The following is a 22,655-nucleotide window of genomic DNA, read 5'->3' on the forward strand; positions in this document are numbered from 1 at the left end:
ACATGTTACTGTTGTAGCTGGTCACTTTAGACGCCGTTTTATATTTTAACCAATTTAATGCATAAAATTTTCAAGGCAATGTTTTGTACCGAAATTCATAATCTACCAACTACAGCAAATGACATTCTCTGGGGTAATAGAGGAGTGTGACGCTTTAAAAGGTTCAAACTCTAACCTAAGCAGAGTAAATGTACTTAATGTCAACCATTACACTAATCAATTTGTAATACATGATTTTATCCAATAACAGAAAGAGGCAGAAAATATACTCTACAACTAGTGTTATCATTAATCTCCAAATGCTATAAAATGTAGCACAAACATTGTTTTCAGTATGCTAACTTTACAGCTGTAATGGAACAATGTACAACCCACAACAAAAAAAAAGGCAAATGTAGTAAAATTTTTTATTCGTTTTTTCCAAGTCAAAAAACAAAGATACCGAGAACAAGATAATGAATCAATTTCTATACAGTGGCAATTTAAAGTTAAACCTTCATTTTCAGAGACATGAAGTCTTTCTTCTGCTTGAAACCCTGTCTCACCAACTGAACACGCATACACACATTTAGCCATTCATTCAACTGGGTCTTGACTTGACAGCACAGTTAAAACAACAGGATTTGATGCAAGCATAGTGGACCAAATATCTATATGTCTGTGGCTTTATGGAAAGCATCAAGGTCCACCACAATATTTGCTAAATGCCATTACCAAACCTGCTTTATCTCAAAAGGCCAGAAGATGCAGACCTTTCAATTCAAGACCAACCTGGAAACAGTGTTTCACAAAATTAGACAAGTCTTTAAACATTTTCAGAACATAACTCAAAAGAAAATGACTCCTCAGGATTCCTGGTCAGTTCAGATAAATCTTTCACATAATAGTTTTAACTATTTTTGGGGTAAAGGTGGGACAACTCCCCCTGACAGGCAGGACAGGGGTCCCCAAAGGAGAGACCTCTCCAAAACTTAAAATGATCACAATTGGGACCCCTGTGGCTAAACACAACACCGCCTCCAGCTGGTTAAGAGTGCAGTCCTTCACGTGTTTATCATGAGGTGACGGTGTGTCTTCAGCCTCCTCCACTTCTCCTCCGTGGCTGCTCAGTTGTTCTCATCATCACTGTCGTCGGGGCTGATGGCCGGGCTGTAGGTGGGTGAGGTGGGGCTGTATCCAGGGGAGGTGGGGCTGTATGTGGAGCCTTTAGGACTAGTTGGTGAGTAAGTAGGAGATGTGGGCGAGTACTTGGGTGAAGTTGGGGAATAGGTTGGCGAGGTAGGGGAGTATTTGGGGCTGGTGGGGGTGTGTGTGGGGGAGGGGTTGGAGAAGTGGGGCTGTACTTCGGCGTTGTTGGGGAGTAGGTAGGAGAAGTGGGCGAGTACTTCGGTGATGTTGGGGAGTACTTTGGAGAGGTGGGGGAGTATTTGGGAGAGGTTGGGGTGTACTCAGGGGAGCTGGGGCTGTATGAGGGAGAAGTCGGGGTGTATTTGGGTGAGGTGGGTGAGTAAGAGGGGGAGCTGGGGCTGTATGAGGGTGAGCTGGGTGTGTAGGTGGGAGACTGTGGGGTGTAGCGTGGACTGGAGGGCGAGTAGGAGGGGGAAGTTGGGGAGTACGAGGGTGAAGTGGGAGAGTAGTTTGGGCTGGTTGGGGTGTAGTTGGGGGATGTTGGGGAATATGAAGGTGATGTTGGAGAGTAGGAGGGAGAGGTGGGGGAGTAACTGGGAGAGGTGGGGGTGTAGTTTGGTGACGTGGGGCTGTAGCTGGGGCTGGTCGGCGAGTATGAAGGAGAGGTGGGAGAATATGAGGGAGAGGTGGGAGAATAAGATGGAGATGTGGGAGAATAAGAAGGTGAGGTGGGTGAGTAGCTGGGCGATGTTGGGCTGTAGCTTGGCGATGTCGGGCTGTAGCTCGGTGAGGTGGGAGAGTACGAGGGAGAGGTGGGAGAGTATGAGGGAGAGGTGGGAGAGTATGAGGGAGATGTTGGGGAATAAGATGGAGATGTGGGCGAATAGGAAGGAGATGTTGGGGAATAACTGGGTGAAGTGGGAGAGTAAGAAGGAGATGTTGGGCTGTAGTTAGGGCTGGTGGGGGAGTAGGAGGGAGACGTGGGGGAGTAGGAGGGTGATGTTGGGGAGTAGGAGGGCGATGTTGCGGAGTAGCCTGGGCTCTGTGGCGTGTAGCCTCCAGGGGAACGGGGTTCATAGGCCGGGGAGGTGGGTGAGTAGTTGGGTGACATGGCTCCACCTAAAGAGAAGAAATAGTTTAAGGGCCGGGAAAAGAAACTGGAGTCCACATTCTCAGTCCACATATTTGTATATAGTAAGGATTTATTGATTGAGACAACTAGTAATAATGAGCAAGTAAATATATATAAAAAATAAAAAAAAACTACCGTCAGAGGGAAAGAAAATATTTTAAAGAAATTCATCCAACTTTTTTCTATAATAAACTTCTGCAGTGTCTAACCTGGAGATGGGATGTATGGGCTAGCAGGCCCTGGAGACCCTGGAGACCCAGGAGTAGGGGACCAGGCTGGGGAGTAGCCTGGAGAGAAGCCACTTGCATCTGATGCTGCACTGGGAGAAAACCCTGCTGCTCCAGGGGTCATGCCACTTCCTGTAGGGCAAAAAAAAAGTCAAACCTCAGTGAATGAAACCCAAACAAGGAGAAGAGCCAAAGCAACCTGAGCTCATACTGACCAACACTGGGTGACCAGGCACCGTAGGCTGGTGTAGCTCCCGTGTTCCACGGGGTCATGGCGGGTGACATACCACTCATGGGACTCGGCACTGTACCAAAGAACATTCCAGTGGCTGCAAATAGGACAAACACAGAAACTAAATATCAAAGCTCTTATCTTTATCTATTGTACTAACAATCTTGCATTTTATTTCTCTCTCCACTTACGTCCAGCCACGCTGATGCCAGGTATATTTGTAGGGATCTCCATGCCGTATTTACATTTCTCAGCATCCAACAGCAGGTCAAAGCAGCCCGTCCCAGCCGGGGCGAGTTGACCAAGCATGATGTTCTCCGACACACCCTTCATGGAATCGCTTTCACCATGGGATGAGGCCTCCATCAACACATCCACCTGGAGAAGGAATGCACAAGATAGAGAAATTAAGAAAAGGAAATCCAGTTATAAGTTCAATATTAGGACTAAAATAACCTCAAGGAACAAGGAGTCGCTTCCAAAATTATTCAGTTATTGATATTCTTCTCACCGTCTCCTCAAAGGAACACTTCATGAGGGGTCCTGTGTCTTGGCGGTTGATGCCGTGGCGTGTGATGGCCATCAGGTGACCACGGCAAGTCATAGTGTCACAGAGCAGAGCCAAGTGACGGTAGTTGACATAGGAACCGTCGAAGGAGATGACATGGTACAACTCCCTCTCCAGAGCCTTTCGCACAGCCTCAATTCCCAAGACCTAAGAGAGAGTGAACAGTAGAGGGGACAAAATGAATATCCTGGAAAACTTACTGTAAATATAACTGTTGTGCTAAAACCATTTGTTTGCTTTTATACCGTGAAGATCTCCACAATGTCATTGGAGGTGGTCCTGACGGGGTCGACGTCCTTCTCACTGAGCACTCTCATTAGGCTCACTCCGTCCGTCTCAAGGATCCACTCCTGGAGGGCCTTGAACTCCCCGTCCTCTGTGATGATGATCTTCTTCTTATTGTCAGTCTGGGGTAAGTGCATGTACACCTGAAGAAGGGGAATTTGACTTTAGACAGAAGTCATAGGAAGGTATAGCCGCCTGTCACCGACGACAAATTGGTATAACAATAATGATCCTGCGAGAGAAACAACTGTAGTATTGCTATGTGGTTTTTACGTGTTCATTAGTTACCTTGCTGATCTGCTCGATGCCTTGTAGGGTCATATCTGTCAGCATGTTGGATTCAATGCACCTCAAAAACACATCATCATCCATTTTGTCCACCACCTCCTCATCCTGAGCAAGGATGACAGTTATTTCTGATTAATTTGGAATCTGACTACAATGATTTTAGTGATACTGAATAAAAGAGTCATCGCTCACCTCTTGGAACTTGTTCTCATCGCTGTTCATGATTCTGATCCGCAGAACCAGCTTCTCAGCATTATCGTCATTGAAGATACAGTTCAGATCATCACCAAAACCTTGAGGAGAGAGCAATTATGGCATTAGAGAAAATCAACAATTTCTGTTTACGTACGAGTATGTATGTAAAGAACCCACCTGCATTGATCTTCTCTGCAATCTGCTCCATAGTCAGCTTGCGATCAGTCATGTGCTTGCGATCAAGCTCAATGCGTAGCAGCCACGGTGAAATGCGTGTCACATCAAAGTCAGGCATCTCATAGTAGACATTCACCCACTCCTGGTCCTCAGCCACCACAGTGTTCTGGGGGTTGGGGTCGTAGTAGATGGCGGTGTTTGCTGTCACCTGACTCAAAAAAAACAATGAGTCACAGCTTGTAAATCAGAATGAATTCCTGTGTTTGTATGACATTTGCTATGAAATGGTAAAGAAGGGTTGTCAAGTAAACCTAAAACTACATCAGGAGGAACAGCCCAGTGACTAATTCCTCACTTTTCGCAGTGTGGTGTGCTCCAGTCGGCAGAGGATGTCTTTGGCCCTCTCGGCGTCACGTGCTGCCTGACCCAGCAGGAAAACAGTCAGTGAGGGTGTCTTGGGCCTCTTGGAGATGTTTATCAACTCCTTTAGACGAGGCACACCGAGTGTTACGTTCTTGGCTGACACACCAGCGTAGTGGAAAGTGTTTAGGGTCATCTGGGTAGCCGGCTCTCCCAATGACTGAGCAGCCAGCGCGCCAACCATTTCACCTGGATGGACCTGGGAAAGGAGGGAAATACCAGATTAATAGGAGATCAAAAGTATTTTATCATAACCACATAACATCAATATGGTAAACTTACAATGGACTGGTTGAACTTTGTTTCTATCTCTCCCAGCAGCCAGTCGAAAGCCTCAGTGGAAAGGCGGAACTCCTCTGTCATGCGTTTGGAGCAGAGTGTGGAGCGCAGGTGGATGTTGAAGAGCAGAGTGGCATTCTGCTGGGCCTGTCTGCTGAGCGGGTCGTCACCGTTCACAATCACAAGCTTCTTACTCAACTCCTGAACACCTGAAGATCCAAACACACACCCAAAGATTGAGATTTATACTACAACTTCTAGTTCAAGTATTGAAATCTGTCAGACTCTCTGCTGTAGCTTTATGACAATGAACTGACTTCAAGCCTACAGTGGAACACAATCCTATTTTTCTCCCAGACAGTCATATTTTACGGTCATTGTGGTAAAAAAAAAAAAAGTGGCTGAAAGTAATCACAATTCTGCTTTCTACAAGACTGTCCTACTGTTGTATAACAAGTGTTGATTCCCTAGGTGGCTTTAAGTAGCACTTCAGGCCAGGCCCTCTTAGCTCTAATTTGTTTGTCCATGTGGTTTAGAAGATGGCAACTTAACTGTAGACAATAACTGCCAATTTAAGTGCAAGGGCATAAAAAGTGGCTGACAGAGAAACATTGCTCTTTGGTTTGTGAGGGTTTTTAGCTTACCCTCCACCACCCTCAAAGGATTCAGATCTGATGGGTTTCGAGGGTTGATGCGAAAGATTTTCTGAGCGTTCCAGATCATTCTGGCCAGGTTACAGGGCAGCACCACCTGCAGGAGAGCAGAAACATTCAATTACCTGAGCATTTTTGATTTCATGTGGCAGATTGGGAGCAGAGGTGTGTTAGCACACACCTTACTGTCCCCAGTGGGGAAAATGGCTCGAAGGATCTCCCTGTCCTCCTTCATCTTCTCAAACTCCCTCTCCAAGGCACTCTGCACTTGGGCATTCGTCAGCACGTCTTTTACAACATCCTCTTGCAAAATGCGCCTCAACGCTCGCTCATTGGTGCAATCAAACTTGAACCTAAACAGGTTAAAAAAATAAAAAATAAAAAAAAATTAAAAGCCGTTCATTATATAAATCATAGCCTAAATTATCCAAAAAGGAAGTTTCATTTGGCCTCCCAAGTCTGAATACAAGGCCAAAACAAAAGCGAGTAAACAGCGAAAAATCATTAAACTCAAAAATCAACTGTCATTAAAAATTCACTTTTAACACTGAGCATACCATCCACCAGCCGCTTTGTTTGCAATTCAATGCAACACTTGTGCCTTAACATCCATGTTTATGAAGCTCAAAATGTCAATATTTTTGTCCTCCCCAGTTACATACATGAGCAGGTCAAAATATTAGGAACACCTCTGAATATAATGTGGTCCAGTACAACACCACCTTTGACTACGACCTCAATAATAAACATAATTGAATGTATACATAGATAACAATTTCACCAAAAACAGAAATATATTGAGCTTCATATACACAAATGTTAAAGTGGAAGTGTTGCACTGAAGTGCATACAAGTGTACCTAACAAAGTGGCCAGTGCACGTATATACACAAATATATACACATATGACTCACTTCTTTTCAAAAGCCTTGTGTGAGGGTTTGACTGTGGCCAGGTTTTGGAACTCAACGTTCTCTCCTGCCAGGCCGTCCTCACCGTAGCGCAGCTGGACCACCTGGTTGATGGAGTTACGCACCGTGCCATCATACTTCACCATCACAGACTCCATAGACTTGATCAGACGACGCTGGATGTACCCTAATGCGGTAGAACAGATTTTCTATGTTATTGCACAGTTTACTGAAATCTTTTAGTGAGTCTAGCGGTTAATAAAAGAAATCATATCCACATAAATGTATGAAAATCCTAATTTAAATTGTCTTCCTTTATCAGATGCCTGGGCTTACCCGTCTCAGCAGTCTTGACAGCTGTGTCAATCAGACCCTCTCTGCCTCCCATGGCATGGAAGAAGAATTCTGTTGGAGTCAAACCTGCCAGGTAAGAGTTCTCCACAAAGCCTCTGCTCTCAGGGCCATAGTCATCCTTAATGAAGTGGGGCAGTGTGCGGTGTTTGAAGCCAAAGGGGATTCGTTTACCCTCCACGTTCTGTTGCCCGACCACAGCAATAACCTAAATAAGGAGAGAAGAGGGACTATCAAGATAGCTGAACTACACAATTGTTTTCTCAAACCTAATATTTGGATGTAATATTTTACCTGTGAGATGTTAATCTTTGAACCCTTAGAACCAGCCACCACCATGGACTTGAAGTTGTTGTACTCAGACAGAGACTTCTGGGCAGATGATCCCGTTTTGTCACGGGCATCATTGAGGATACGATTCACCTGGTTCTCAAAGGTCTGCCTCAGAGTGTTACCAGGGGTCGGCTCCAGCTCGTTGTTGTGGGCTTTCTCAATGACCTGGGAGGTGAAAGGCAAACTAACTTTTCTGCACTATATTTTCCCTGACAAACTGGTAATACCGTGTTGAAATACTTTGTCCTTACTTCTATCACATCCTGTTTGGCTTTCTTGATTGTGTTCTGGATGTCAAGGTATGTCTTGGCATCAGCAATGGAGTCACCGATACCAATGGAATGACCTGAAGATGATAGAGAAAACTCCTAAATATAAAATAAAAAGAATATAAAGAGTTCAAAACAATATTGCAATAAAGTTATAATAACTATACTATTTTTATTACCCTCAATGAGCAGCCAGTTGTTGACCACAGTCTGAATGTTGGAGTAGAAGAGTCTGGTGATGTCATGACCCATCTCCAGGTAGGAGATGTGGACAAGGGAGCCGGCTGATGTTCCCAGAGACTTCTTACACAGGATGCCCATGATCAACTCACCGTTCTCCACTATGACCTGTGTGAATGTGTTGGAACGTGAGGTTACTTTCAGTGCAGTCAGTTTTTATTATTTGCTCTACACATAATCAGGATTTGTACCTTGGTGTCCCCAGGTGAGATGTGTTTGTAAGGACCACTATCCTCATCGTCAGGGTGAGTGCTGTGTGTGCGGATGACATTTATGTGGCCAGGAATGATGAGACTGAAGATCTGCTTCCCTGTCCACAGAGGACGGGGTTTGAGGATGGCTGGCTGAGGCATCTTCCCGTCCCAGGTGGAGAGGAACATGAGGAGATTCATCACTTCACCCTGTAGTGGAGACACCAGCCAGTGAGTGGAAAGGTGATTTAAAAAACAAAAATAAACTCTACAGAACTCCTGACACACATGAGCTTAACAGCTGAGATGCAACAATCTTCTTACCCTCTCTAAGAAGACATCTCTTTTGGTGAATTTGCGCACAGCTGTGAGGGTGTCCTGCACAATACCCATGACAGGCCTATTGGACTGGGGTGTGACAATCATACGTGGCACCATGGCCAGCTCCTGAATCTCTGCCCTTGTTTCAAGGGACTGAGGGAGGTGGAGGTTCATCTCATCCCCGTCAAAGTCAGCATTGTATGGGGTGGTGACACTGGAGAAAGACAAGACAAACAAGATGTTAAACCATATTTACCATTCACATTTGGAACTCTTATGACAGCCAGGAATTTGTACCGAGACCCAAATTATACAGTATAAAAACTGCTCTAACATCAGCTCTGCCACATTCTGAAGAATATTTAATGATTTCTAATACAAGTCCCACCCTGTTACAAAGGAAATATGTGTAAAAGCTAACGAGGTCTGGTCTTCATTTGTTACCTGAGGTTGAGTCGAAATGTGGACCAGGGCAGAATTCGAACCTTGTGTCCCATCATAGACATTTTATGTAGTGTAGGCTGTCTGTTGAAGATGATGATATCACCGTCACACATGTGTCTTTCCACCTAAACAGAGAAAAACATCAGTTTCAGTAAAGATTACGATATTTTAAATTGCATAATAAAATGCATTCCTACTAATAAAAGTTGTTCTTGAACAATGTATTATCATTATCTTGCCTTGTAGCCAATCTGAAGATGAAGGTCACTTGGTTTAGGGTGGAATCGCAGATCTATTCTGTCTCCATTGTCACGGATGATGTACTTGGCTCCTGGGTACTGGCTGTTGCCTCTTCGCACCAGCTCTTGCAATCTAAATGTCAGCAGAATGAATTAGCTGGCATTAAACTTTTTTTTTATTTTTTTTTTATAAAAGGTTCTTGTACATTAAGTCTGTTGTACCTGTCAATGTTAAAAGGTGTGACAATTTCTGGGAAGGTCATGTTGGCTGCGATGGATCGTGGTACACCCACTTGGTCAATTTGTAGGTTGGGGTCTGGGGTGATGACAGTTCTGGCAGAGAAGTCCACACGTTTGCCCATCAGGTTACCTCTGACTCGTCCCTCCTTTCCCTTTAGACGTTGTTTAATAGATTTGAGAGGGCGGCCAGATTTTTGCATTGCCTGGGAGAAGAAAATTTAAATTTAAGCACCATAAAACTTGTGCATAACTGAAATAAACAGAATTATATGGTGAAATATGGATATATATATAAGACAATGTGAAATGAACACTTACCCTTGGCAGGCCTGGCAATTCGTTGTCCACCATTGTGGCTACATGAAACTGAAGCAGCTTCACATCCTCAGCTATGACATGAGCTGCTGCGCCACTCTGCTCATTTCTTCTCAGCTGGTTGTTGATCTTGACAATATCAGCCAGCTTGTGGGTCAGGTCATCCTTTAAAACAGATGTTTGAGGATGTGCTGTTACACAACTTATAAACATGCAGGAACCAAAAAAAAAAAAAAAAAAGTATTTTAGCAACAAATCAAAACATTCAGTCTGGGTTCATTTTGCCTCACCTGATTGCGAGCAGACCCCTGCATGACTACAGCAGGCCTCACAGCCAGTGGAGGCACAGGCAGTACAGTTACAATCATCCATTCAGGACGGGCAAACTTGGGGTCCATGCCCAGGATGATGTCCTCTTCATCAGAGATGCGCTTGAAGATCTCATGAACACGCTCAGGACTCAGGAGGATTTTCTTCTCTTGTGAATCTTCATTAACGTGTTTCCACTCAGCATACAGCTCCAAGCCAGAGCGTCTGATACGTGGCTGGTAGCGACCACATCCGCCGTGACCCTGCATAGGTCACGGAGTGACAGGTGAGAGAAAGATTATGAGACATAAAATGTGTTGAGCAATGCTGTGAACGTTGAGAGGTGAAATGCACATTAACTTGACAAATACCTTCTCCTTGTTAAGGTCCTCTTCTGTCTCCTGTTGCTCCATTCCAAATTTGTTATCCATTTCCTCACCTCCTTCACATATATTTTTTCCTTTGCACAGCTCATACACATGAGTTAAACGCTTTCTGGGTTGCCCTTTAGATTTTGCCAAGATGTCTTTGATCTTTGGATTGTTCTAGAAGTAACAGCATTGGGAACAAATTAAGCAACAAAAGTGCAAAAGCTATGAAAGATTAAAAAAAAAAACAATATTCCACACATCAGGACTTTTATCATTATGCAGTGTAAAATGGACAGTAAATATACTTACTGAATCTACTAATAGCTTGGAGCAAAAGAAGCAGACACATCTGAGAACTTTCATTATCTTCGTTATGAAGCCAACATGGAAAACTGGCTTTGCCAGTTCTATGTGCCCAAAGTGGCCGGGGCATTCTGTCATGTTGCCTGGGGGAACAAAAGCCATTTAAACACTAGCTCATCCCATCTGATGGGGGGGGTAGCCAATTGATCAAAAATATATTTTAGCATGAAATGCTAACATAATAATGTACCTGCACACGTCTGACATCTTCCAGTTCGTTCTATGACCCCCTGTCTTGGGTCCATAAGACCACCAAGTTTAGGACGTCCTCCTTCTGTTGTTTCAGGGTATTTGATTCCCCCTTCTGTAACCGACATCCGTTTCTGGGGAGAAAGACATGTGTGTATATATATATATAAATAAATTGATGCTGATGATCAGCAGTTACATATATAGCACCAGTGCTAACAAATTTCCATAAATATTAATAAAAAAATCTAACATTTAATTATCTTAAGTAATGAAATCTAAGCTTCCAGAAAGACCCCCCCAAAAATGTACACTTCAATTAACAGATGAAAATCAAAATAGACTAACTTTACTTAATTGCTGCAAGGAAATAAAACAAGTCTGTAACCAATAACTTGAACTTTGCTATGTGTAACTTTATGCTCAATTACATACCATAAAAAATAACCCTATCTACATTATACCTACTAAACATCCAATCTTGAGTTAAAGAAAACATGCATACCTGACATTCTTTAATTTACCTTTTATTGATTTATTGAGGGGAGAAAACAGCTCAAATCGTACAATGCTGACAATAGTTTAAAAAAAAACAACAACAAAAAAAACACTGTCCACTATAACGAACAGCTATAATAACAAAAACCATGACTTACTGGTGAAAGTAAATGTGACGTGACATTACATAAATAAAAAGGGCGTTTAATTCATGTGATAGCATGGATCCTTTATAAATGTAATGTGTGCTTTAGGTTTTTCCAACTTCCTGCAACATGCTAGTTAGCACTAGCTCCACCAGCCTCTAACAGCTAGCTAGGCTAGGCTAACAGCAACGGCAAGCATTTTTCGTTGTCAATGTCCTTTTCGATACATGTTAAACTACAAGATTATAGAGGCACTATAAGACTGTGTGATCTGTGAGAGAATTAATTAAAAAAAAAACCACCCAGTCCCCAAAAAGTAAACCTACAAGCTCATCTGGGCTGATGATGCCGAACTGAACTCTCTTGATCGTGCGCAATGGGCATGCGCTGTCGCCGGAGGGCGGTCCGTGCATCCTGTCTATTCAAAGAGCCGCGTCCTTCCTCGGCACGCCGCTTTGTGAACAGGAACAGCCTTTAAATTGTCGCCACAACTCTGCTCAAGCCGCCAACGGTGACCGGAAAGTCTCCGAAGGCGATAGTCCAAGGACCTCTGTTGCCGGTTGCCTTTATATTGAAAGAAAATTTATCCTTGGTCCTAAGTAAACTAACACCAACTACTCCCCTCCCTTTTCCTGATCCACACTCTTGAGCGCTCTAAGCGCTTCTGAGCGTGAAGCTGTCCACCGCTTGGTTATATAGACTGAGTTGATGCAACGGGGTTGCTCACTCAAAAAGACAGGGGCCGACTCTTCGGAAGGTGGGACATGGAGATCGACGGTAAAACGCTCATTGGCCATTCAAGACAGTAACATGAATAAATAATTTTATGACACGTACAGCCAATGAGAGAGTACGTTTATTTTTCGACGAATCAAAACTAAAGGAGGGCTTTAATTTAAGCCGAGCTAATTCCTATTGGGTTTAATAAAACACCGTAGGTGGCGCAGAGTGTATTTTGCATTGTAAATATTAATATTCAATTCAAATGCTCCTAATTCGTCCCCTTTGTTATTAATATTGAGTAGTAGAGAACAGCGCACCAATGGCTATGTGGAAATGAACCTTCTTAGACTAATTTCAACAAGGCCCGCCCTGTTTCCGACATTTGCCGAATGTCGCCGATGTGATTTTCTTCCCTCAGAGCAAAAATAAAAAAAATCTCTGTTCTCCCGTTCGTCTCGCTGTGGATCTGCCTGGGCTCTAAGAAAAGAAGTTCAGGGCTGAGGCCTGTTAAGCTTTCTGGCGTAACATGGAAGAAATTATCGAAATACTTTATATTTTTATCTGGAAACATCGTTTAAATGGATTATTTTTGGAGCTATTTTTAAAATACGTTGACGTGTCTGTTTTTCAATTTGCGCTTTTTTTGATCTGTGGGACTTTGTTGCAAGCCTCGGACTCGCTTACTAGAGATGGCTGGCCAGTGGATTGGATTTTTCGTATGCTTTATAGGAAAGTCTGGGCAAAGCCTTAAGTGTTCTTGTTCCACTCGTTTTTCAACGGATTAAGACCATTCTTATTTATACATGTTCTTTGTGTGATTTATGTCAGATGACTTTGTTCAACTATTTTTATGTTTTTATATTATTGTTAAAATGTGACATTTCGTCGTAGGCCACGTTTCGAAAGCAGTCTGAACTCCCATAATTTTGGCGGTTGAATAACATTATTTTGCCACTGATTTTATTACTCGAAAATCTAATAATTATTAGTCATTACAAGCTAGTTGATGAAATTTTTAAATATCAACTCTCAAGTTTCTTTCTTAGCGAAATAACTTACTAGTAATCTGGTTAGCTAGGGTAAGACCGCAAACAACGACGGTATGGTCCCTGCCGTTTGCTAATTTTATGTTAAAATTAGTCATTTATTGTGTACAACTATTGTTTCCTTAACAGCAATATAACGTATGTTTAAGTGGTGGTATGCTTCGAATGTCAAATATGTAAGATAAGGTAGCCGGATGATTTAACATTAGCCATGTACTAGACGGTACCTCACAAAACGTTGCTGCTTAGCATTGCCGGCTACTTATTAGCTAATTAAACCCCTGGTTTCGTTAGCTAGCTTTTGTCTTTGTGTTATGGCTCTAGTGTATAGGGATTTGTTTACAGTGGAAATGGAGTACGCCCGTGTATTGTATTATAACATTACATTAGATTAGCCGAGAAAGCTTATTTTAGCTAATGTACGTAGTCCGTTAGCGCTCAACATGGCGGTGTTTGACGATATTCTTCTTGTTGTGAAAGAGAAAGATGGAGTCTGGAATATTCTTTTTGGTTAACTTGGTCGAACAAAGAGCTGCACAGTAGAAAAACATATTTGAGCTCCGTGGCAAAACGGATGTGTGAGTATTTTTGTTATGGAATTTACAAAGTGGTAGGATAATTAAGTGTCGAGACCGCTTTGAAATGAGCTGTCCTGTGTTTTTCAGTAGTGTAAATTCCTCATCGGTGTCGAATGTTGAAGCCATTTTGCGTTGTAGTTGCATGTGGATCCGTTATTTGAAGGCTAAGCTTGCTGTTTAGTCAGAAAGCTGTTTTAAACAGCTGGTGTTAACGTGGTTGTTACAGTACCAGCGTGACATTGTTTTATTGATTATTTCGATTGCTTAAAGTTTAGTTATTGATCTTGTTCTCGGAGACTAGGAATGTCATTAGATGGTTACACAATAGATTTAACTTGTACGGTTAGCCATTGCTGTCCAAAAGCGAAGGGAAATGGTAATGGCCGGTCAGTGTTGTTGGTTGTTTAAATGTCCAAAGAAAGACGGTATTGTGTTATTGTCAGGTCAAGAGAGCCACAAATCACCATTGTCCCATTCAGGCAGGGTTAAGGTATGTGTTTAAGATGCTGACATATTTCTTTTGACCCTTTTTGTGCTTTGTCTTCATACCGTAAGAAGTGGAAGTAAAAGCTAAACTGTTGAACCACCAGTATACCATCAGTATCTCTGATATGATTGCATAATGTCACTTTGTTGTACCGCTGGTTACATGAAATGGCTCTGTAAACAGTGCTCAAGAGAACATTTTGTCATATTGTGTTGCAATTGTTACTGCCTTTTTTAAAATAAAGACACTGAACGAACATGATAAACTGTGGGTTGTTTATTCTTTGGGAATTATTTAGTTTATGCTTGCATGTTATATCTGCTGAGAAGGAGAGCTGAGTGCTTCTGTGCGGCTACCAGCATGAACATGCCTCTTTGCCATCATCTCTTTTTTTTGCAGGTCCAGCAGAGCAAGGCATCATTCAAGCCCAGAAGGAAGGACTGAAGCCACAGCTGCAGTATCCTCACGAAGTCACACCATGTACAGTTTGAGCTATTTTAGTAATCTAAAAAGAATACATGCCAGGCTTGAAATGCATAGAATAATGTGACTGTAAATCACTTTGTTCACCATATGCCGTGATTATACAAAGGATTTATTATTGAACAGTTGGCTCCCTCCTCTGGCTTCTAGGGAGAACGCTCAGCAAGCACTGCAAAGATATTGCACAACCATTTTTTTCAATGCGGAAACAGGTCCCCCAAGGCTGACAGGCATGCGCCCTCTACTGGTCTAAGCAGGTTAGTGCATAGAGGCTTAATGGCGTCAGTTGTGTAGTTGGTTGAATTTAATCAAAAACCTTAAATACTTGTAAAAGCTGATTAATGAAGAAGTGTTCTGAAACTTTATTTTATATACAATGTACTTTATTATTTCTGCTCATTTACTGGAAGTGGTACAGATCAGTAGGGGTAGTGTCTGTATCAGTATATCTGTTCTGCCTTTTCACATCACTGCTTTCAGTTAAGTGGGGATTGCACAAATGCCTAGGGGGAAAAACATGATACTCAACATCAGATTACATTACAAGTACATATACGTCCTTGTGTGAAGTAACGTTATATTTAGTTAAGTACTGTTTTGAAGTACTCATTTTACTAGAAATGCTTTCCTTGAAGGTGGTATGGTGGTGAAGTGGTTAACGCTCTGGGTTCGAGCCTTGGCTGACCCAGTGCTTTTCTGTGCAGATTCGCATGTTCTCCCTGTACCTGCATGGGCTTTCTCCAGGTACTCCGGCTTCCTCCCACAGTCCAAAGACATGCAACTTTGGTTGATTGGTGACTCTAAATTGTCCCTTGGAGTGAGTGTGGGTGTTTGTCTACATGTCTGCCCTGTGACAGACCGGCGACCTGTACAGGGCGGACCCTGGCTCTTGCCCAGTGTCAGCTGGGATTGGCTCCAGCCCCTCATGACCCTCTACAGGATAAGCAAGATAATGGCTGGATGGATATTCTCCTTTATTAGCTGCTCTACGTTTTAGAGAGAAATATAATTTATAGTATCCTACATTTACCTGATAGCTGTTTTTAATACTTTGCAGGTTTGGACTGACCATTTTCTATGATGATTTGTTGTAGAATAACAGAGTCGACATTAGGTGTAAAATTTTCTTAGCCTTAAAAAGCTACAAATGCCGAGTAATGCTTGCAGGTTATTTCAATGACAACCATCAATAATGTATGTAACAGCCTAAAATTCCAGTATAAAGTAAATGTTTTGCTGGTAAGACTGGCTTTTAACATTTTTACTTCAGTATTTATTTTTCTTACAAATAAGCACTTGTGCAAAGTAAAATGGATTTAACGTTAAACTGAGCTGGAAAAGTCTTGAAATCTGTAAGATTAATGAGCTCATTTTAATTTGAATCATTTCATTTAAATTAGGCTCGAGGAGTTTCTTGCAGATCTTTGCATTCATTGTTGTACTGGTGTCAAATGTTGACTGAAAATGTTCAGAAACAGCTACATTTTTTGTTTTTTTTTTTTTTTTTTTTTTTTTCAGCTAATTGGTTTGAGTTGGAATTAAAAGGTGGTTAAAAGGGTTTTAATCCAAGCTGAATGGTGGTTGATGGTTCTTGCACCTGGATATGTATGGGGGGGGATGTCTATAGGTTGTTGACAATAGCTCTTTTAGAGGAGTTGCCTCAGTGGTGTATTGTTTCTGAAAATAAACACTACATCAGTGTTAGTTCAGATTATAATTTATCTATTCATGCATATACCGTACATCTAGCTGCATGCGTTTGTCTTCCAAAGACATAAATTGCAGGACAGAGCAAGGATTCATAAATCTAGGGAGAGCTCTTGTCTGGTGATGTCAGCACCTAACTGTGTGTTTTCAGGGATGAGTGAGGATTTAGAAAATGGGGGAACCTTGTAACTCAAAAAAAGCAGGTGAACAAGAAAGGAGAGAAAGCAGACGGGCCTCAAATTATCCAGTGTTCTTTTGTCCATACTGGATTTGGTGATCAAAGTTATAACTCCTTGTTTCATAAAAGGCATCAGGTCCTGTCCCCTCCTACATGTTCTCATGTAATACATTCATGATGGCAGAACAGGTGGCACATTTCTGCGATTGGGCATGGTTTCAGTGTCTTCACTCGACACGCCCCCAGTATTTTAGGGGAGAGAATACTGATTTTATCATGATTTTTAAAGCTGGTTATATATACTTGGCTATATTTTTAATCATGTGAATTTGGCTGGGTGGTTAATAGCATTTTTCTGTGGTGTGACAAACTCAGAGCATATTTATTTACACTTTACCTTAACTTGAAATGTATTCTTCACCAATTAAGCAACAATTTAGTCACCGTCTGTGAGCATGGAACCAACTTTCTCCAGAAACTGTAACCAAGAGGGCATGTCCTTAAGAACATGTTCTGTTCATCCCTGCTGATCAGAAAATTGAGGTTTTCTGGGCATTGGTAGAGTTTGCGAATCAGATTCTGGACAGCTGCTGATGTAAAAAGTAACCTATCCTAGTCTACAGTAGCAGTATAATTCTCAAAACACACACACACAAAACCCCCCCCAAACAAACTGGTAGGAAATATATTGAGTCACAGCAGTTTTGTTTGTAGTTCTTGCGTGCAAAATAAGATTTAATCGCCCATTATTATACGAACAAGTTAAACGTTTCCTTTAGGCTTCATTTTTCTTTCACTTGTGTGCCACGATCATGTTTTGTAATAAAAGTGGGTGACGCAGGATCGGAGGCATTCCCTTTCTGAGAACCCACTGGAATAGGACGGCCCTTTTCTGTCGGCAAGAGAATGTCCTGTTCTTTGGGTGTTTACTTTGGCTGATGTCAGCCCCTGCCAAGCATCCTCATCTTTTTTTATCCTTCTTTTTATCATCCACACAGTCTTTCAAGCCTTCCAAATTCTCATCTACTGTCTTTTACACAGGATTCTTTTCAGGCAGAAAATAGTAGTCAGAAGTAGGAATGAATGGATACAGCAGAGTTTTGGAGGAGATCTATGTTTTGTTAAGGTTCTTTCATCCTCTTCCTGGAACTATCTGGGTGCTAAATTAATTGCTCTTGATCCCACCTCGCATTGCAGTCGGCTTAGTGCTAATCTGGGGTTCTCACAGTGCAGCCAAGTCTCGTCTGGGCAACGCTGCTGCACTGAGCTGTCCGCTTCGAACTTCTCCCAGAATTTTGACCTGTGGCACTGTCTTTCGTGCTCCCCTTTGCCATACATCCTATTTTGTCACTATTCTTCTCTCGCTTATTCTTAAGATTTTGGGAAACCTCATTGTTTTTATTGTGAATCAACTTATCCTCCCTCTTTTCTGTACAGTTCACTATTGTAGTCACATGATTTGTTTTTCCTCCCTCACAGAGCCGTCTCCCTAGTTGTCTGATCCTCCCTCTTATGCTCGAACCGTTTTCATAATTTCTCTCACGCCCTCTTCTTCTCTCCCTTGCTCAGTTCCCTTCGTCCCTCTCTGTTGCACGCTGAGCCTCAGAGATGGCCACATGCTGCCTGCAGTGGCTCTTTCTTGGCTTTACCACTCACCCTGCCTTTTTCCCCCTTTTCTCACTTTTTTATGTTTAGTTTTTCTGCTCTGCTGCCGTTGTGTTTCCCCCTGGCTTGATGCCATTGCCTATGACCATCTGTCCCACTTTCTTTTTTTCCCCACTCCTTTTTACTGCTCTCGTTTTCCTTTTCTTGTCATGTCAGTACAACTAGTAGTGATGTATTGTTTTATTTTTGATCACAGGATAAGTTTACCCTATGATACAGCTGCTCAAAAACACTTTGTATCTTTCTCAGCACCGTCTTTCCGGGAGGATTCTGATCAAAGTGTCTGTGTGTTATTTAAAGAGGCGTGCAGAAAAGCAGGGTTGTTTACAGTACCCTCAAAATAGCGGCTGTCTAGAAACAGGAAGTACCATTGCCCCAGAGTGCAGCAGCACACAGCGTCAGCCAACATGCAGCCACTTCCTCCTCCTCCTCTTCACGGCTGAACAGAGGCTCCAGCAAAACAACCCTCACGCTTATCAGAGAATTATGCACCCCTCCCCTCTGCTGCCTGTAAAGCTGAATGGCGCACATACACAGCAGGCTTTTCACCCTTCCACCATGTCCTATCTTGCTTTCTCCTGTTCTTCTGTGCCCACAGCCCCCCTCCTTCGTCTGAATGTCTGTCTTCGCCAGTACAGCATGCCTGAGTAGCTGCCTGGAGATGAAGGACCTAATTAATTTGATTTAGCTGTTCCCTCTCTGTAGCAGTGGAAAAACCAGCCGCCCGTCTCCCCTGCCTCCTCCACGCTGTATCAGGCACCCCTCCCAGATGATTTTCCACCTATCCTTTCCAGTCTCCTCTGGCAACGTCCATGCTACGAACCTTCTCTTGCTCTCCTCCTTTGTTTTTTCTTCCCTGTTACGCAACTGTATCTTGACAGCAGTTTATGACATATCAAACTGATTGAAAATTGATGTAACTCTTATGTGGCCTACACCCATCTAATCCCTCTTTTTAGCATTTTATCTTGTGTGTGTGTGTGACCAGGGACAGTTTGTGTGACTCAGCAGTGTTTCACTGCTCACACAAACATGCTCGTTATAGCTCAGTGCATCTGCTTCGTGGATCTGACAGAGGCCTGTCAGATGACGAAACCCCATTTCTCTTATTTGATACTTGGATGGATCCGTCCAGTGAGTTACAGTTCTTATTAAACAAATCCAGCACAACTATACAACTAATTTGTCAGCTGAACTCTGTGAATCCTTTCTGTGCTGTCACCCTGTATATGAGGCATGAACTTTGCAGCATGCAGGTTGTTAACAGCTGCTCAGGATAGTCTGGCGAGCGTGTGCTTTAGTCCTTCAGTGTTGTCTTGCAGGCAAGGGGTGGTGCAAGTTTGAACCCGCTAACTCCTCTACTGGCTAAGAATGCCTGAACATCTAGCTGCCGTAGAAATGCAGGTTCTGTTAGATGCCAGCATAATGAGCTTACTATCTTTATGTTACATATTATGCTTTTGTGACAGTGCTGGACAGTGTCTGTTGTGACACTTTATGTCCCCTGTTCAAGATTTTGATCATCTTTGGATGACTAGAAGTAAAATGATCTAGTAATTCATAAGAATTAAGGATTGCCACAAGTCTGGAAATAAAAACTTTTGGCAGCAATAAAAACCTTTTTTCAGTGTTTCTATTCAATAATCTCATAAGGAAAAGACAGCTTTCACATTTAACCCTTTTTGTGAACTGACATACAGTTGTGTATACATCTTACATTTTGATAAATATTAATTTATTGTAGGTGTAGGAGTTTGATCTGGTTTCTTGATCTCTGTAGTTCTGAATAGTCTGAGGAAGAGGCGAGCAGTCTGCTTGAAATATCACTTGAAAGTTCATCATATTGGAGCTGTTTGCTGCCTGGTGTTTTTTCATATTGTTTGACTGCTGCCCTGACAAACAGCTGAGAAGTGTTAGCTAAAGACAAGCCCCAGCATGCTCCCTGTTCCTTGGAAGGATTCATCAAGTTAGTCATTGTACTCCCCCTGTGTCTGTAAGACAATGCTGTGGGCTTACAGATGCTTTCATCTATGTTCCTCTGGCTACGAATGTAAACATTTGTCATGCTTATCTACATGTACTTGCAGAAAATGTATGTGCTCTTGTTTCACTGTATCTTTCTGTGCTCACATTTCTGTGTGCAGACCACAGAAACAGGAATTGCTGTGTCGTCCTTGTAAAGCCACGGCTTCCTCTTTAAGAAACCACTGACATTTGAACTTCTCAAACATCGTTTGACTTCCTGCTTGGAACACAGTTCAAGTCAGCTGGAGAGCAGGTTAGTCATCCCTTCTTTGAGGTCACTGAGGATGTTTACTAAAGGTTGAAAATGCCTCGAGACATATTCACGCACGTATGTGTCTGTAGGAGGTCTGCCAGTAAGTATCTGTTGTTTTCATACAGTGTTGTTGTATATGCATAGCAGTCATTTAGTGCTCAGTTGCACTAAAACAGAAACAGCCAGACTGCAGGCGTGACTCTGCATTTTGGGAACAGACAGGGGCGTGAACTTTCCCTTCATCAGATATCAGATCACTGACTATCAGTTTTTTTACTGCAACCACAAAGCACATTTAATGTTGATTATAAGCTGACTCTGCAGTTCCCCTCAGCTCTGCAGATTTCACTAAAAAGCTGTTGACTCTTACCGCTCATAGCACCAGTTTGACCCAAAACAGGCAGCAGAAAATAAAAATAATAAAAATAAAAACCTAGGGTTCGCTATCTGCCCAGCAACAAACAGGCAAAGTTAGCGACTAGCTGGTGATTATAGTACAGTGGAGCATTTAACAGGCTAAGAGCGAAAAAATAGGCGACTGTTTGCTAACAGTTTTGACAAATCAAATTAAAGAATGATAACAAATCAGTGTTGTGTTTATGAATTGTTTCTGCTGCCATAATGTGGGTAGCAAAATCAGTTATTAGAACCTGTGGAACAAATTTACAAACTCAGAATATTTGCAAGAAAGTTTTAAAATGTTTTGAAATCTGCTCTCTTCACTTTGGCAGCTCATTACCACTGTCATGGGTGGCACAGCAGTACAGTGATAAGCGCTGTCAGATAATGGCAAGAAGGTTCTAAGTTTGATCCCGGGCCAACCTGGTGCCTTCCTGTGCAGAGTTCGCATGTTCTCCCTGTGCCTGTATGGGTTCTCTCCGGGTACTTCAGCTTCCTCCCACAGTCCAAAGACTTGCAGCTTAGGTTGATTGGTGATTCTAAATTGCCCCTAGGAGTGAGTGTGTGTGGCTGTTTGTCTCTATGATGGACTGGTGACCTGTCCAGGGTGCACCCCAATTCTTACCCAATGTCAGCAGGGATTTGCTGTAGCGATCCTATCCAGGAATAATTGGTCTAGATAATGGATGGATGCATTACCACTGCCAGTTGCAATAAGCGGAATAGTAGTTTACTACTAAAATGCTGCTTCTGCAGCGCCCCCAGTGGGCAAAGACTGAAGAGTACCTTTAACTGCACAATTTACTAACGTGTATGTGTGTGCATGAGATTCATATAATTGTGCTAGTTATATTTCATTGAAAGTTGTTGAGGTTTTTTCTCATCTCATATTCTTAGTCCCGAACGGGATCGCGTGGGGGCTGGAGCCAGGTTTTTTTTCTTTTTTTCTGTAAAATGTGCTAATGAACACAAACCCCTTTTCTTTGAATCACATTTTATATATAAAGTAAATGCGTTTTAGTCTTTCGAAGAAATGTATTAACACCAGAATGTTAACGAACACCTCATTAAGGCCATAGACTTCATTTAAGACCAATCTTGAGACTAATTTCAACAGTTTTTCTACCAAGCGGTTAAATATCGAAAGTCTATGTGCTAATGATTTATGTTTTCCACCAAGATGGCTTCCTCATTTCCTCCGTGTTTGTGCATTCAGATGTGTGTGTCACTTGGTAGCATAGCATGAAAAGCTGTGATCATGTCTGGCCAAACAGCCATGAATAGGGACGGCTGGACAACAGGGGTGCCTCTGAATACAGAGCTAGTGATTAGCTGTGGCTATGGGACAATGCCAGCACACGTGTGGACGGAGTGGCCGCAGTTCTAGAACACACACACGTGCGCTTGTATCTTTGCCAATGAGAAATCTGCTTCACTCACACAGGGTCTTTCTTTTACTGCATCTTTTCAGTCAAGACATACAGTAGTTTCTTCTATTTTAAATTTTACTGTTCTGTCCTGACGCCAGCCACACCTGCTGTCGTGTCCTGTCCACACACACCCAGCATGTTTTGAAAAAAATGCAGGAGTGCATGATAGTAGATGGGAGGGAGAAATAAAAAAAAAAGTTTGTCTAACTCCCAGAGTCGGAGAGGTCACAGGAACAACACCCAATCCCAGAGCAGTTCCCATGGAGACAAGTGTGGCAGTGTACAATGAGGGTGAGAGAGTGATGAAAGAGAGGGAGAGAGGGAAAGGGCACGGGAAGAGTAGGAGGTGGCTGGGTAGTTGGCGTCAA

General features: G+C 42.5%; 2 protein-coding genes across 2 annotated transcripts in view; one reads left to right on the forward strand and one right to left on the reverse strand.

The window, feature by feature from the left end:
• Positions 1-431: 431 nt before the first annotated feature.
• On the reverse strand, positions 432-11,993 carry polr2a (RNA polymerase II subunit A). Its single transcript, XM_020585866.1, is given in 30 exon segments — positions 432-1,321; positions 1,324-2,247; positions 2,470-2,619; positions 2,703-2,816; positions 2,911-3,097; positions 3,231-3,434; positions 3,533-3,715; positions 3,861-3,965; positions 4,053-4,153; positions 4,233-4,440; positions 4,588-4,851; positions 4,935-5,140; positions 5,576-5,681; positions 5,766-5,937; positions 6,498-6,681; positions 6,831-7,053; positions 7,140-7,343; positions 7,430-7,524; positions 7,627-7,795; positions 7,879-8,088; positions 8,203-8,413; positions 8,644-8,768; positions 8,883-9,015; positions 9,105-9,325; positions 9,441-9,602; positions 9,728-10,009; positions 10,118-10,291; positions 10,427-10,563; positions 10,671-10,803; positions 11,640-11,993. Coding segments are annotated over 30 exon segments (5,889 nt in total). The 5' UTR covers positions 11,727-11,993; the 3' UTR covers positions 432-1,106.
• A 312-nt stretch (positions 11,994-12,305) lies between these two features.
• Positions 12,306-22,655, forward strand: part of zbtb4 (zinc finger and BTB domain containing 4) — a 24,957-nt gene continuing 14,607 nt past the window's right edge. Inside the window, exons 1-3 of the mRNA XM_020585909.1 lie at positions 12,306-14,150; positions 14,547-14,627; positions 14,781-14,887. The gene's annotated coding sequence lies outside the window, so the exon portion shown is untranslated. The remainder of the gene's footprint in view (positions 14,151-14,546; positions 14,628-14,780; positions 14,888-22,655) is intronic.

This window comes from Monopterus albus, unplaced genomic scaffold, assembly GCF_001952655.1.
Source record: "Monopterus albus unplaced genomic scaffold, M_albus_1.0 scaffold384.1, whole genome shotgun sequence".
NCBI lineage: Eukaryota > Metazoa > Chordata > Actinopteri > Synbranchiformes > Synbranchidae > Monopterus > Monopterus albus.